Raw genomic sequence first — 13,611 nt, 5'->3', positions numbered from 1 at the left:
TCAAGGATCAGAGTTGAGTATTGTAGCCTTTACAAAAGAGAAAGTGCTAGAAAAGCTAAAAGGTCTTAAAATTGATAAATCTCCTGGCCCCGATCGGCTGCATCGTAGAGTTCTGAGGGAGGTGGCTGAAAAAATAGTGGAGGCATTGGTTGTAATCTTTCAAAAGTCACTGGAGTCAGGGAAAGTCCCGGATTATTGGAAAATCATTGTTGTAACCCCCTTGTTCAAGAAAGTATCAAGACAAAAGTTGGAAGATTATAGGCCGATTAGCCTAACCTCAGTCGTAGGTAAAATTCTAGAATCCATTGTTAAGGATGAGATTTCTAAAATCTTGGAAGTGCAGGGTCAGATTAGAACAAGTTAGCATGGATTTAGTAAAGGGAGATCATACCTGACAAACCTGTTAGAATTCTTTGAAGAGGTAACAAGTAGTTTAGACCAGGGAAACCCAATGGATGTTATCTACCTAGACTTCCAAAAAGCCTTTGATAAGGTGCCTCACGGGAGGCTGCTGAGTAAGGTGAGGGCCGATGGTTTTTGAGGTGAGCTACTGGCATGGATTGAGGATTGGATGTCTGACAGAAGGCAGAGAGTTGGGATAAAAAGCAGCTAGTGGTCTCCCGTAGTGTTCAGTGTCGGGACCGCAGCTGTTCATTTTATATATTAATGATCAGGTTGAAGGGACTGGGGGCATTCTGGTGAAATTCGTCGATGATACGAAGTTAGGAGTCAGGGAGGTAGTTCTGAGGAGGTGGGGGAGCTGCAGAAAGATTTAGACAGTTTAGGAGAGTGGTCCAGGAAATGGCTGATGAAATTCAATGAGAGCAAATGTGAGGTCTTGCACTGCAGAAAAAAGAATACAGAGACAGACTATTTTCTAAACAGTGAGAAAATTCCAAAAGCCAAAGTACAAAGGGATCTGGAAGTGCTAGTCCAGGATTCTCTAAAGGTTGACTTGCAGGTTGAGTCTGTGGTTAAGAAAGCAAATGTAATGTTGTCATTTATCTCAAGAGGGTTGGAATGTAAAAGCAGCGATGTGCTACTGAGACTTTATAAAGCTCTGGTTAGGCCCCATTTAGAATACTGTGTCCAATTTTGGGCCCCTCACCTCAGGAAGGACATACTGGCAGTGTGTCCAGTGGAGATTCACACGGATGATCCTGGAATGGTAGGCCTAACATATGATGAATGACTGAGGATCTTGGGACTGTATTCATTAGAGTTTAGAAGGTTGAGGGGAGATCTAATAGAAACTTACAAGATAATGCATGGCTTAGAAAGGGTGGATGCTGGGAAATTGTTTCTGTCAGGCAGTGATACTAGGAACCGTGAGCACAGCCTTAGAATTAGAGAGGGTCAATTTAAAATGGAAATGAGGAGACATTTCTTCAGCTGGAGAGTGATGGGCCTGTGGAATTCATTGCCATGGAGTGCAATGGAGGCCAGAACATTAAATGTCTTCAAGGCAGAAATTGATAAATTCTTAATCTTGCATGGAATTAAGGGACACGGGGAGAGTGCAGGTAAGTGGCGATGAAATGCTCATCAGCCATAATTGAATGGCTGAGTGGACTCGATGGGCTGAAGGGCCTTACTTTCACTCGTATGTCTTATGGTCTTGTAGTCTTTAAATTGCATCCCCTTGCTCTTATAATATCAGTTAATGGGAACATTTTTTTCTCTATGAAGAAACAAGTAAGAACAAACTATTCAGCCTGTCAAGTTTGCCCTGCCATTCAATATAATCATGGCTGATCGAACGCTTCTAAGCCCTTTATTTACCCCATCCTCATATTCCTGTACCCCACTGGTAATCAAAAATCAATCAATCTAAACATATTCAAACAATGAGCTTCCACAGCCCTCTGGTAGAGAATTCTAGAAGTTCATAATCCTCATCTGTTTTATCGAAATCTATCACACTCTTATATACTTCTATCTAATCTCTGCTCAATAATTGTTGCTTGAAGGAGAAAATCCCATTTTTTTCAATCTAATCTTGTAACTAAAGATCCCCCATCCCTGCAACCATCAGTGAATCTCTTCTGCACACTTTCAAGCGTCTCTCATTCTTTCTGGGATATGGTTACCAGAACTGAATGCAGTGCTCTAACTGGGGCCTAATCAGAGGGGCGTTATAAAGGTGTGGGATAGATTTTCTGCATTTGTCCTTAATGTATCTATTCACAATATTATCTATGATCCTAACCATTCTCTCAGTCTGACCTACCACCTTCAAAGACTGATGCACATACACTTCCAGAGCCCTCTGTTGCTGTACACTCTCCGGATCTGTGCCATTAATTTAGATTGCTTTCCCATCCCACTCCAAAAATACATCACCTCAGACTTCTCTATCTTAATTTGATCTGACAATCTTCTGACTCAGAGGAAAGAGTGTCTTTCACTGAACCATGGCTGTCACAGTAAGTGTTTAAACTTTGGATTTGGCCATAAGATCATATGTAATTTGTCCACTGTGGCAGCAACTGTGAAACTTTTGGGAGTCCCTGGACGAGGGGAGAATGTGTAAATGGTGGTAGGAAATGTAAAATGTGTGTCCAGTTACATGAGTTGTGAAACATGGGCACCAACGTGGTAATGGGATGCTTTAGTTTGACCTTTGTACTCCTCAGTTCTGATTGAGCCAGCATCCATTGGAAATGTTCCTGCCCGGTTGTCAGCTGAACTGAGTTGGTACTCCTCAGCTGACCAAACTCACCATCCATTTGAACTTCGGTGAGTCTGTGGGCCTGGATCACCTCAGATCACCTTGGTAAGAGATGGGAATGAAGGGGTAAAAATTAGAAAGCATCAATTTATTTGAGACTGAGCACCTTTGGCATCTTTGGAGGAGTGTGGCAGAAGCGACTAAGCTGAGACAGTGAGACAAGGGCAGCCTATTGAACTCAAGTCATTAAATAATAAAATTGGCTCCGGGTTGTTTGCTTGCTGAAGGAGCTCAACCTTTCAGTGATGTGTAAAACGTTGCAGTGAAACATTCCATAGTTTATTAGTATTTATTTTTCTAAGAGGCACTGAGTGATCTTTCCTTTTTGCCAGCTTAGCAAGGCTTCTCAGAGGTTGTGTGGAAGGAGGGCGAGAGGAAGGGAGGGGGATGGGCAGGTGGGAAAACCGTCTCTGCCGAATTGGCAAAGTGCCTCATTCTCCTGCCTGTCAACTTGATTCACGCCATCAAGTGCAAAAAAAAAGCTTATTTGGCAGACGGCATTACTTCAGTGGCTTCTGTGGGCAATGAGCAGTGCAAATTGAGTCTAAGAATTATGTGATATTTGCTTTAAAATAATGTTTAAGATAAGCAAGTTGCTGGCTTAAATTGATGGAGGAGAACTGTATTTGTGGAACTAAAATGAAATGTTGTTCTTTATATGGTTCATACATAATGAGACAAAGGGTCGAGCATCTGTACAATGCTATCCACAGTCCTGGGAGCGCCAAAGATGCTTTGTAGAATTCAGGAACAGTGTAGTCACAACAGCCAACTTTTGCACAGCAAGATCCCACAAATTAGATTAGATTAGATTAGATTAGATTAGATTACTTACAGTGTGGAAACAGGCCCTTCGGCAGTCCACACCGACCTGCCGAAGCGCAACCCACCCATTACCCTACATTTACCCCTTTTACCTAACATCAAGAGATCAACTATTTATTTAAATAATCTTAATGTCTGGGCCAAATTACCAGACCAATTAAAATTGGACCGTGGCTCCCCTATATTTTCACCAATAACAGTAAGTTAGCCGACATAGAGGGCTTTACCGAATACAATGTTCTTATTTGAACATGGATTTGTTATTTTCTAATAGTAACTGAAAAAGGACCAATGCTTAATCAGTTAGAAGTACTGTTCTTTTGTAGACCCTTGATCAAGGCAGTCTGGCTTGAACCAGTCATCTGGTTACAATGCTGTCCATGATTGTTTATCAAGGGTGTATCTCCAAGTTACATGCCCAAACTTATGTGAAATATTGATGCTTAGGGGTGGGGGGGTGGTGGGTGCGGGGGTAATGGTGTGGAGCAGCATGTTCACATCGGACCAGTACTCCGACATCAATCACCTGCTATTCCAATGAGATATGACATGGCGCATCAGACTAAGGGACATAAACGCCATTCTAATCTCCAGAAGAACTATCTCAGCACATAATATTCATCAAACTCAGGGAAATCAATGATTTAGAACTGCTATATGCTCCATAGATAGAAAAAAATCTTGTCTGTCATACCTGAAACCTATGGGCAACGACTCAAGGGAATTGTGGGATGACTGTTTTTAGCAGTGCGGTCAGGGTTATGTACTGAATTTTACTGCAAACATACCCAGCCTTGTTTCAAGTTTCCCTGCTGTACAGAAGCATGCTCTGTGTACCAGGTTACCACTAGTTGCTGTCATCCAAACACCTAAAATTAGCCTTGAAGAATATTTTACTCCCACATACCACAATATCCTTTTATTTCCTTCTCTGGATGACAGTGTGTCACTAGTTTAACACAGCACTGTTTTCAGAAAGCAAATAAAACTGCACACAAGCTTACGAGCTGGGCCTGAGTGAGAGAGCAGAATCATAGAGACCTGGGCCTCTGAAGCACGGCAGCCAAAAAAAACTTTCTTGTTTACTGAAATCTTTGTAATTCAAGATTGTTTTTCTTTAAGTTAGGAGAATCTGAAAAAGAACATTTTCAGTAATTTTTAAATGGGCAGCAACCTCACACCACTTGTGGGACTAGGTCAGAGCTTGATTCTGTGATATCTTCTCTAACTTTAATCACTGCTGACTTTTGTCTCTCCTCTCCTCGGTGTCCTGCATCAGGCTGGGATAAAATGATATAATTCAACACAGTATTCTGTTGAACTGTTGTGTTTCACTTGTGCTTTATGATATTATAGATGCAAGTGTTATATCCATTAACACATGATGTGTTGTGTCACAGTTCACACAGGAAACTGAGTTGCTATGGCAAAGTACAGTTCTTATATTGTAGACCGGAGCTGAAGATAGTAATGATTGGAGCTCCAAAATTCTTTCCATCACAGCTGACCAGCTTTCACCACTAGAATCTGTAGAGATAGAAACAGTGTTAATGTTTAGAGTCCATTGAACCTTCTTCAGAGTGGTTTCTGATGATGTGGGAGTCCAGAACCAGGGGTCACAGGCTAAGGATATAGGTGAACAAAGTTAAAAATCACACAACACCAGGTTATAGTCCAATTGGTTTAATTGGAAGCACTAGCTTTCGGAGTGACGCTCCTTCATCAGGTGGTTGTGGAGGACCACTTGATGAAGGAGCGGCGCTTTGAAAGTTAGTGTGCTTCCAATTAAACCTGTTGGACTATAACCTGGTGTTGTGTGATTTTTAACTTTGTCCACCCAGTCCAACACCGGCTCCTCCAAATCATGATATAGGTGAAGTCATTCAGGATTGAGATGAGAAACTTATTCATCCAGTGAGTCATAAGACTGTGAAATTTGCTATCACAGAAACAAGCCAAAGCCAAAACGTATGGTTGGACATAGCACTTGGGGTCAAAGGGACCAAAGAATATGGGGGAGGAGCAGTAACAGGCTATTGAGTCGGATGATCAGCCATGATTATAATGAGTGGCACAGCAATTCAAAGGGCTAAATGGCTTACTCCTGCTCCTATTTTAAGTTTCTATGCCCAGTTCTTATGTTACGGGTGCTATAATAAGCAGTGCCACATTGGGTATAAATACCCAGCTGGAGGTAAGGCCCTCACCATGGTAGCAAATTACGGTGTTTATTAAGTAGTAATTCATTGTGCATTTATGGGTAATATTTGTGTGTGTGTATATATATATATTGCATTAACACATCATTGTTACTGGCTGAGTTTTTCCAGCAATTTCTGTTTTATTTGTCTAAGAACTCCAGCATCTTCAGTGCTTTTTAAAGTATACCATCCCAGAGTCTTGCTTGTATCTACAGAAGTGCCTGTCCATTCTTTTAACAATTGACTCCTCTATAACTATTGCATTTCCACACTTTGGTTCTACTGTATTGGAGAGGAGGACATTCATGGAGCAACAAATTTAACATTTTTCCTTTTCCCTTAGAGGCCATTCCCCTCCACAATGTCCAAAGTGGTATACCTATTTTGCAGGAGAATAACAACAGGAGACTCCTGTATTGCCTGCTTAGTCCTCTTGCTCTGCCTGTTGGTCACCCATTCCCTACCTGCCTATGATGCCTTAACCTGCGATATACCATCTCCATCATGTTGTCTGCGCTACTCTTTGCCTTGTTGATGCTCTGCAGTGTCCCCAAATGCTGCTCTAGCTCCACAATCCAGAGTTTCAGAAGCTGCAGTTGGAGAATCTTCCAGCATGTGCCAGCCGATGCCTGACTTCCCACACAGAGCAGGAAGAGCAAAGCATGGCTTTGACCTCTCCTGGCAAGACCAAGCACTTGAAAATAAACCTTTTGGGAGATGCTTAATATTAAATAATATCAATTACTCCCTGGTTCTCATTACTATCAAATATAGACCATATAAACTATAACCAGCAAAAAAAGCAAAGAGTATCTCTTCCACTTTGCACCAAATTCCCATGATGCTTCAAAATCCCAGAAATACATACTCACTCTGGCCATGTCTCGCTCAGGATGTGCCCTCTCCCAACCGCTAATGCAAAGCCTACTGTCATGGATAATTACATCGGTAACACATTTTTAAAAGCCCCTCATAAATACATACATTACAACCCTTTGTGGGTTGATAACAAACTATTTAGTAACAAACAGCAGTGCGCTTCCATCAATGTAAAATATTTCAGGTGGTAATATTTCCAGTGACTGGTTTCTTTTTTTTTTAGTTTTTTAGTAGTCTCATTGGGAATTTAGAATAGTAGGAATGGAGGTTAGGGCAGTTGAATGTTTCTCCTACAGAATGTGGGAGGTAAGGGTCACCAGTGGTATCGCAGCTGACTGCATCAGTGGGAAGTACACCCAATTCCAGCTCCTCGAAAACAGCATTAGGGAACTGGAGCTGGAACTGGATGAACTTCGGATCATTCAGGAGCTGGAGTGGGTTATTGAGAGGAGTTATAGGGAGGTAGTCATACCTCAGGTAAAAGATGAAGGTAGATAGGTTACTGTCAATGGAACTGGCAGAAAGTGCAGAGATCCCCTGTGGTCGTTCCCCTCAACAATAAGTATACCATTTTGGGTACTGTTGTGGGGGATGACTTACCTGGGTAAGCAATGGGGAACAGGTCTCTGGCACAGAGCCTGTCCCTGTTGCTCAGAAGGGAGGGGAAAGAGGAGCAGAGTATTTGTCATTGGGGACCCATAGTTAGGGGGATAGATAGGAGGTGTGGTGGGAATAGGAGAGACTCACGGTTGGTGTGTTGTTTCCCAGGTGCCAGGGTTCATGATGTTTCTGGGTTCTCAAGATCCTTGAGAGGGAGGGGGGAGCAGCTCCAAGTCGTGGTGCACATATGCACCAATGACATAGGTAGGAAGAGAGATGGGGATTTAAAGCAGAAATTCAGAGAGCTTAGGGTGGAAGCTTAGAACTAGAACAAACAGAATTGTTATCTCTGGTTTGTTGCACGTACCACATGCTAGTGAGGCGAGGAATGGGGAGAAAGAGGAGTTGAACACATGGCTTTAGGGATGGTGCAAGGGGGAGGGTTTTGGATAGTTGGATAATTGAGGCTCTTTCTGGGGTAGGTGGGACCTCTACAAACAAGATTGTCTTCACCTGAACCAGAGAGGTACCAATATCCTGGGGTTGAAATTTGTTAATGCTCTTCAGATAGGTTTAAACTAATTCAGCAGGGGGATGGGAGCTGAAATTGTATTTTGAGCATACAGGAGGATGAGAGTAGTGAGGTCAGAACTAAGGTTTCAAGATTGCAAGAAGGCACTGGCACTGGTTTGGAGTGTGTCTACTTCAACGCCAGGATCATTCAGAGTAAAGTGTGTGAACTTGCAGTATGGGTTGGTACTTGGGATTTCGATGTTGTGACCTTTTTAGAGACATGGGTAGAACAGGGACAGGAATGGTTATTGCAGGTTCTGGGATTTAGATATTTTAGTAAGAACAGAGAAAAGGTAAGAGAGGAGGTGGTGTGGCATTGTTCATCAAGGATAGTATTACGGTTGCAGAAAGGGCATTTGAGAACTTGTCTACTGAGGTAGTATGGGCTGAGATTAGAAACAGAAAGGAGAGATTACCCTGTTGGGAGTTGTCTATAGGCCTCCAAATGGTTCCAGAGTTGTGGAGGATAGAATAGCAAAGATGATCCTTGATAGGAGCAAGAGTGACAGGGAAGTTGTTATGGGGTCTTTAACTTTCCAAATATTGACTGGGGGTACTATAGTTAAAGTCTTTAGATGGGTCAGTTTTTGTCCAATGTGCGCATGATGGTTTCCTGACACAGTATGTAGACAGACCAACAAGGGGTGAGGCCATGTTAGATTTGGTACTGGGTAATGAACCCGGCCAGATGTTAAATTTGGAGGTAAGTGAGCACTTTGGTGATAGTGACCACAATTTAGTTATGCTTACATTAGTGATGGAAAGGGATAGGTATACATTGTAAGACAAGAGTTATAGCTGGGGAAAGGCAATTACAGTGCAAATAGGCAAGATTTAGGGTGCATAGGATGAGGAAGGAAACTGCAGGGGATGGGTACAAAGACCAGCTATTGTGGGTCCTTGATAAGTATGTACTGATCAGGCAGGGAGGGAGTTGTTGAGTGAGGGAGCCGTGGTTTATGAAGGAAGTTGAATGTTTTGTCAAGAGGAAGAAGAAGGCTTATGTTAAGATGAGACGTGACAGCTCATTTTGGGCACTTAAGAGTTACGTGTTAGCCAGGAAAGAGCTAAAGACAGAGCTAAGAAGAGCCTGGAGGGGACATGAGAAGGCAGACAGGATCAAGGAAAACCCTAAGGCTTTCTATGGCTATATCAGGAATAGAAGAATGACTAGAGTTAGATTTGGGCCAATCAAGCATAGTAGTGGGATGTTGTGCATGGAGTCAGAGGAGATAGGAGAGGCGGTAAATGAATGCTTTTCGTCAGTATTCACACAAGAAAAAGATAATGCTGTCGAGGACAATACTGAGATACACGCTACTAGAATAGATGGGATTGAGGTACAAAAGGAGGAGATGTTAGCAATTCTTGAAAGTATAAAAATAGATAAGTCCCCTGGGTCGGATGGGATTTATCCTTAGATTCACTGGGAAGCCAGGGAGGAGATTGCAGAGACTTTAGCTTTGATCTTTATGTCATTGTTATCTATAGGAATAGTACCAGAAGACTGGAGGATAACAAAAGTTGTTCCCTTGTTCAAGAAGGGGAATAGAGACAACCCTGGAAATTATAGACCTGTGAGCCTTACTTTCATTGTGGATAAAGTGTTGGAAAGGGTTATAAGAGATAAGATTTTTAATTATTGAGAGAGGAATAAGTTGATCAGGGACAGTCAACATGATTTTGTGAAGAGTTGTCGTGCCTACCTTATTGAGATCTTTGAGAAGGTGACCAAACAGATGGATGAGGGTAAAGTGGTTGATGTGGTGTATATGGATTTCAGTAAGGTATTTGATAAGGTTCCCCACGGTAGGCTATTGCACAAAATACGGAAGCATGAGATTGAGGGTAATTTAGTGGTTTGGATCAGAAATTGGCTAGCTGAAAGAAGACAGAGGGTGATGGTTGATGGGAAATATTGTTCCTGGAGTTCAGTTACTAGTGGGGTACTGCAAGGATCTGTTTTGGCTCCTCTGTTGTTTGTCATGTTTATAAATGACTTGGATGAGGGCATGAAAGGATGGGTTAGCAAATTTGTGGGTGACACTAAGGTTGATAGAGTTGTGGATAGTGACGAAGGATGTTGTAGGTTACAGAGAGACATAGATAAGCTGTGGAGCTGGGCTGAGAGGTGGCAAATGGAGATTAATGTGGAAAAGTGTGAGGTGATTCACTTTGGAAGGAGTAGCAGGAATGCAGAGTATTGGGCTAATGGTAAGATTCTTGGTCGTGTAGATGAGCAGAAAGATCTCGCTGTCAAGGTACATAGATCCTTGAAAGCTGCCACCCAGGTTGATAGGGTTGTTAAGAAGGCATACAGTGTGTTAGCTTTTATTGGTAGAGGGATTGCGTTTCGGAACCATGAGAACATGCTGCAGCTGTATAAAACTCTGGTGCGGCCGCACTTGGAGTATTGCATACAGTTCTGATCATCACATTTTAGGAAGGATGTGGAAGCTTTGGAAAGGGTTTAGAGGAGACTTACGAGGATGTTGCCTGGTATGGAGGGAAGGTCTTATGAGGAAAGGCTGAGGGACTTAAAGCTATTTTCTTTAGCGACAATAAGGTTGAGAGGTGACCTAACGGAGACATATACGATAATCAGAGGGTTAGATAGGGTGGACAGTGAGAGCCTTTTTCCTCAGATGGTGATGGCTAGCACAAAGGGGCATAGCTTTAAATTGAGGAGTGATAGATATAGTACAAATGTCAGAGATAGTTTCTTTACTCAGAGAGTAGTTGGGGCGTGGAACACACTGCCGACAACAGTGGTAGACTCTCCAACTTTAAGGGCATTTAAAAAGTCATTGGATCGGCATATAAATGAGAATGGAATAATGTAGGTTAGATGGGCATCAGATTGGTTCCACATGTTGGCACAACATCGAGGGCCAAAGCGCCTGTACTGCGCTGTAATGTCTATGTTCTATGTAAATGGTACGTTTGTACCCTTGTTCACATGTTATGACACAGAAATATTATCATAAACATGTCTCTTAAAGGTATATCACACTGCTGGGAGACAGAGCACAACGTTCATCATGTTTGATTGTTATACAATAAAACACGTTATACAAGATTAACAATTCTAACCATTATGTAATTCTTTGAAGATTTGATATCTTATCCTGATCTGATGACTGTATGCCTGTTCGGAGAGGTATATGTTGTGTTCAGTTGCTCGTGGTTGACAACTTTGATTTCTTGTTGCTGTAGTTGTCACTCAATATCATTGCCCAGTTATTACCATTGGAGTTTTCCTCCTCACAGCCTTCATGCATGAATATCATGTTGTAAATTGGTCTGATTATTGTTCTGTTCCTTTGCAGTGTAGCACCATGATCAATACTGACTTTTGGGCTGCTTGAATATTCTAAAAAACTTGCTGGTATCCAAGCACTCATATTTGTATTTCTGACTCCCACTCTCTGCCCAGTATATAGCTGTGGTAGCCCCCTATCTTCTTACTAGCTTTATCTCTTTCATTCTTATCTATCTTTGACAATGAATGCCATGAGTCTCAGAATGTTCATGGAATTGGATGCTGAGCAAAATTACCCAATCTTGCCGTCCTGGTATAAACTATTCCAGGAATGGTAATCCCTTCTCATGAAAATTCAACAATGCAATGTGAAAATCCTGTTTTGATCATTGATTTGATAGTGTGTACCATTTACCCAATGTGAGCTTGGACAACAGGATAACCATGTGAGATGGATCCCACCCCAAATGGCACACATCCTGTATTGTATCCTTTGTCAGTGAACTGCAGTCATTATCAGATATGCTCTGTTTGGGACACCAAATAAATTGAAAATAACATTCAGCATGTCAGTGATAGGTCTGCTCATTGTGTTGCTAAGTTGGTGAACAATAGAAAATTTAGATAGGCAATCTGTCACAAGGATAGATCTTCCAGTGCACTGTGAGTAAGTCTGTTGCTATTTTCATCCAAGGCAGGGCATCATTATGGGGGATTGAGTTGGGAGAGGATCAGGCAGGATGTGCCAAGGTTGGTTGGGGCCAGGTCAAGAGGTTCCCAGTTGGGTTGGGATGTGTTGGATTGAGTTATACTCAGACAGACAGATTGTTAGTCAGTACAAGAATCAAGGTTTATGGAGAAAAAGCAAGAGAGCGAAGTTGAGATTTTCATGATCTCATTAAATGACAGAGTGGACTCAATGGGCCAAATGACCAACATCTGCTCCTATATCTTATGATATTATACATATCTTGGACCATTTGAGAATGAGGGTGTTCAGAAGGTGTTGGGTCAAATTGGATGTTAAGGCAGAGGGTTTTCAGGTTGAGGGCTTCCTAGTGTCTGCACTTGTCAGATTGGTAAGGGTGCTGCATTGGGTTAGAAGGGGGATGTCTGAGGGATTCCTGATGTGTCATTGGGGAATTATGGGGAGGAGGGTCAGCAAGTTAGAACAGATTTTAATTGCTCCTATCTCTCCTGGGTAACTATTTAATCAATTGAGGTAGAACCCCTTATAGTTTGTGAGTCTAACTCAAGAGTCAGAGACATTTTTGAAGGGTCCCACATGATGAATAATTATCTGTCAGATATTTAATCTTCCCAGGCATTTCAGGCAGTCAGTGCATCGGGACCTCCTTCCAAGTGGTCCATGGCATATCTTTCAGCATATCTTTCATATAGTTGCAACAACTATCTTCCAATCAGAAAACCTGGGTCAGGGAATTTGATTGTTTATAAATGTACAGACTAGCCCATGCAATATTCAAGAGGTTAAAATCAATCACCATCACAGATAGTTAACTCTGGAGGTCAGGAACTAAGGCCTCTGATTTCTTACAATATTCAAACTCATCAAACTATTTAGAACTCTGGAAGTGTGTTTATGATTAATTATATGGGACAAACTTGATGTTATTATGCCAATGCATTCATGGTTCATTTGGCTAGTGCAAGTATCTTACTACCTAAGAGCTGTCATGGTTCTGCAGACTATTTCTCCCTTCTCCTGCAAGTTATTGGCAACTCTATCTGGTTTATTAATGTCTGACATTTCCACACACATCGTTGACTGATTTTGTCAGATGAACCTTCACTTCCTTGTCTTTTTACATTTTCAAATTCATCCTCTCAACATTTCCCCCAGATAACCAAGTATCTGTACAAATTCCAAGTTGTCCTATTTATTTTGAGGAAGGGTCACCGGACCTGAAATGTTAACTTTGATTTCTCTTCACAGATGCTGCCAGAACTGCTGAGCTTTTCCAGCAACTTCTGTTTTTGTTTCTAAATATTTTTAGCTTCATATGTCTGTGTTGTCCACAATGCGATTTAATCTGACGTAATTCGTATTATCATCACGGCCTATTTTACCTACACGATACTGACTGTTCTACCTAATTTATTAATTCTTACAAGTCATTTTAATGCACTGTATCTTTTCAATAACTCACATTATGCACTTTTTTCCCCACAGAAGGGTACTGTGCTCCCCAGTGGGATGGGATCCTTTGCTGGCCAGAAGGACCACCAGGGAAATTGGTGTCAATGCAGTGCCCAGATTATATATATGATTTCAACCACCAAGGTCAGAGGCTGGCATTCGATGCTCACTACAAGCACAGTGTTTTAGAATATATATTTCAGACTTAAGTTGCAAGAATTCATGAATATTTGACCATCTTTCCACAGAAAGGATATAAAAAACATATATAATTATTTTAACTGTTGACTTCGAAAATGTAGCAAGTTAAAAAAGGAGATCTTTTAAAAAATATTAGTTTGTTAAACTGCCAGTGAGGAAAACTTAGATGTTATTTTCT

General features: G+C 41.6%; 1 protein-coding gene across 2 annotated transcripts in view; it reads left to right on the top strand.

Moving 5' to 3' along the window:
• pth1r (parathyroid hormone 1 receptor) overlaps window positions 1-13,611 on the top strand; it is a 111,584-nt gene that overhangs the window by 51,965 nt on the left and 46,008 nt on the right. For both annotated transcript variants that reach the window (XM_043689396.1, XM_043689395.1), the window contains exon 3: window positions 13,266-13,376. In XM_043689396.1, coding sequence (XP_043545331.1) covers window positions 13,266-13,376 — 111 coding nt within the window. The remainder of the gene's footprint in view (window positions 1-13,265; window positions 13,377-13,611) is intronic.

This window comes from Chiloscyllium plagiosum, chromosome 4, assembly GCF_004010195.1.
Source record: "Chiloscyllium plagiosum isolate BGI_BamShark_2017 chromosome 4, ASM401019v2, whole genome shotgun sequence".
Classification (NCBI taxonomy): Eukaryota; Metazoa; Chordata; class Chondrichthyes; order Orectolobiformes; family Hemiscylliidae; genus Chiloscyllium; species Chiloscyllium plagiosum.
This window is presented reverse-complemented; position numbering and strand designations above follow the sequence as displayed.